Source organism: Gavialis gangeticus, unplaced genomic scaffold (assembly GCF_001723915.1).
Source record: "Gavialis gangeticus isolate Ggan-Ray unplaced genomic scaffold, GavGan_comp1, whole genome shotgun sequence".
Taxonomy (NCBI): domain Eukaryota; kingdom Metazoa; phylum Chordata; order Crocodylia; family Gavialidae; genus Gavialis; species Gavialis gangeticus.
The window spans coordinates 5,952,113-5,955,163 of NW_017729019.1; the positions used below are offsets into that span (position 1 = coordinate 5,952,113).

General features: G+C 40.4%; 1 protein-coding gene across 1 annotated transcript in view; it reads left to right on the plus strand.

Moving 5' to 3' along the window:
- Positions 1-1,891, plus strand: part of LOC109295081 (patatin-like phospholipase domain-containing protein 1) — a 10,584-nt gene extending 8,693 nt beyond the window's left edge. Inside the window, exons 7-8 of the mRNA XM_019513734.1 lie at positions 155-223; positions 649-1,891. Of these exons, the coding sequence (XP_019369279.1) occupies positions 155-223; positions 649-779 (200 nt within the window). The 3' untranslated portion in view covers positions 780-1,891. The remainder of the gene's footprint in view (positions 1-154; positions 224-648) is intronic.
- The last annotated feature ends 1,160 nt before the right edge of the window (positions 1,892-3,051 follow it).

Below are 3,051 nucleotides of genomic sequence, written 5' to 3' on the forward strand. Positions count from 1 at the left end.
GCTGAGAGAGAAAGGAGATAGGTACACACAAACCCGTTACCATGTATTACATTGCCACTGTAGACAAGACTCTCTTGCACATCATCCATGTCACTGCCTAGTTCTGTGCAAGTATTTGTGAAACCTCAGGTGTTTTTTTTGCTCCTTTTGACAGAGGAACATGGAACAGTAACCAGAACATCGAAGAAGACTTCCCATAAGCAGCTGCAGCACAGGCTTCCAGGTCAGGGATCCTCTTTTCTTTCTGTGGTTTTCATTAGTTGAATTACACTTATCTTGGGAACTGCAGGAAGTTATGTACCAAGGACAGGATGAAGCCTAGACGTTGCGTTCCTCTAGTACTGGGCTTCTTGCTCCCAAAGGAGATTATATTTGATAAGCATAGGTGTCTCAGATCCCTACACAGTCAATGGGGAGACACTGGAGGTGTCTAGGAGTGATTCATATTTAGATACCCAGATGGCCTATGATTTAAAGAGCAATAGGCATCACCAAAGCCCAGTTCAGAAAGCCGGAAGTGAAATGGACCATAGCCCTATTTCTGATATCTTCTTTTGACAGATCTTTTAGCGACCAGGAATCTTTTTTTAATATTTGCATTGTTGGTTTCTTTTTCTCTTTCCTTTCTGGTTTCTGTTGCTGAGTCAGATGCCCAACAGAACAGGAATTTATCTGGATTGCTGCATGCCTTGGCTGAGATCTTCTTGCAGAGTTTCTGGAATTACATCAAATATCTGCAAAAAAGACAATTTTCTCTGCAAAAACCTAATAAAGACTGAAAGGGAAGTTTCAGGAAGAGGAAAGTTCTTATATGGGTGGGTATGGAAAGGGAAACATTTAGGACTGTGCATCTGGGTTACCCTCTAAAACCTTGCTAGAATAAGTTTTCAGGGAGCTGCAATGTATACATAATAGCTGATTACATGATATAACAAACATTTTATTGATGTTCATTTGATGTGAAGAATTCACTTGTGGTTTTTGCCACACAAAAGTCATGTATATAACCACTAATCATGATATTGAAAATTTACAGAACCATACAGTTACACTACCTGTAAAGCATTAATTTGTACTGCTGTTTTTCATGGAAACATTTAAAAATGTGTCAAAGGCTAAAATGTAGTTTCAGCTGAAATGTTTGTGTTGTCAAGCATACAATTTTTAATTAATTTTCTAAGGAAATCAAATGCATTTCAAAAAACTGTTAGCTGAAACCCCATCTTTCCTGTAGCCCACCACCACCACCACCACCAAGTTTGTTATTCTGTTCCAGACTTTCGTGAATTTCTCTGTATCTTTATTGAATTGCAGTGGACACAGTACTCCTGGTGAGGCTTTACCAGTGCTACATAAAGTGAAAGAACTGCTTTCGTTGACTTCCAAGCAACACTTCTGTGTTATTCCTATCCAATATGCCTTTGGCTTGTCTCACAATAAAAGCACATGGTTGGCTCATTGTCAATGTATGCTCTACTCTAAGCCTTAGATCTTTTTTTGCAATACTGAAGCCTGCTTAGTCATTCCCCTATATGCATCTGTTCATGCAAGTGTTCTCTCTTAAGAGCAAAGTTTTGCACTTGTCCTAATTGAATTTCATTTGATTAATTTCAGACCAGTTTGTCAAGAACACCCTGAATCCTCAGCCTATACCCCAGGGCATCTGCAACCCCATGCAGCTCAATGTCATCTGAAATATTAAGGAAACCTGCCTGGTGTGTTTTTTTTTTTTTCATAATGTAATTTTGCAGACCTGGTTTATGATCTCTAAGTAGTTGTGGCTGACTATACTGTAATTGTATGCTGTTCATAATGGGCTACTCGTTGTTTGAGTCCAGACAAGTTAGTTTCAAAGGCCAGCCACCCTGTTCATAGATAAAGTCCAAAAAAAGAGGCATCAACGGAAATATTAGTTTGTCTGTGGCTCCTGCGTTCGTATGTCAAAATCCTATGGCTAAATCAGCCAATGAGAGTACAAGTATGTCAGGACTGTTCCTGTACATTTAGGACGAAATTAGATGAGCACTTGAATGTGATGGTTTGGAAAAGGATGATCTTGCCTTGAGCAGGGGGTTGGACAAGGCAATCTTCTGAGGTCCCTTCCAGCTCCACATTTCTAAGATACAATGATGCAGTGATGGATTTAATATTTTGCTCATGTGCCAGTAGCCCAAGACAACGCTGGGGATGGAGCCTCTGGAATCAGACAGAGCTGGAGTCCTTTCTACCCAGACTGCTCACATGCTTTGAGCTAAGCTCAGTATATTCCCTCCTTTACTTTAAAACATTTGAGTGTGTGTGGTCATTTGTTTGTTTTTTCCCCCCTGTTTTCCCCTAGCTCCTCTCCAGTTTGCTAATGACCTTTCCCCACAAATGTAAGACAGTCACTATGACCTGAATGAGCTTTGTTCAAACTACTCGAGCACAATGATGTTCTGCCTGGCTGACACACCTGTGGGCGAAAGGCACAGCCTCCCCAACACAAGCTGGTGTGAGTTTTTCATCATGATTTTGTGCAATTACTTATGATCCAAAGCACAAGGTAACTTGGAGTGAAGGTGAGGTTTATTTTCCATAGATCCATGGAAACATTGTTTTATCATATCTGAGAGACATTAATCAATCACTACTGCCAGGTGTGCTCTCAAAGTGTGCTCTCAAGTCCCAGTGTTAGATACTGCCATGGCACGTATATGAGAATCTAAGCAGAATGGTAGTACGTTGACTGTGGGGACATGCTGGAGGTCCTTGAACATGCTGTAATGAGATGGTCCCTGCACCAACATAGTTATAACTTAAATGAATAAAAGTCAACGCGAGTCACACTATGTATGTATCTAAGTACAGAATCCATCTTTCAATTAGTTAGTGATATCATTCCTTATCTCCCATTTAATTTCAGAATCCAAGGCGGCCAAGTGTTTGCACTGAGAATACAGTACAGTATGAGCCAGTGAATCAGTGCCCCAAATGCATAATGAACAGTCTGATGAATAGGTATGACCTTTTTCATAATTGATTCTTAATTGGCTCCAGCCTAAGGATCCAAGG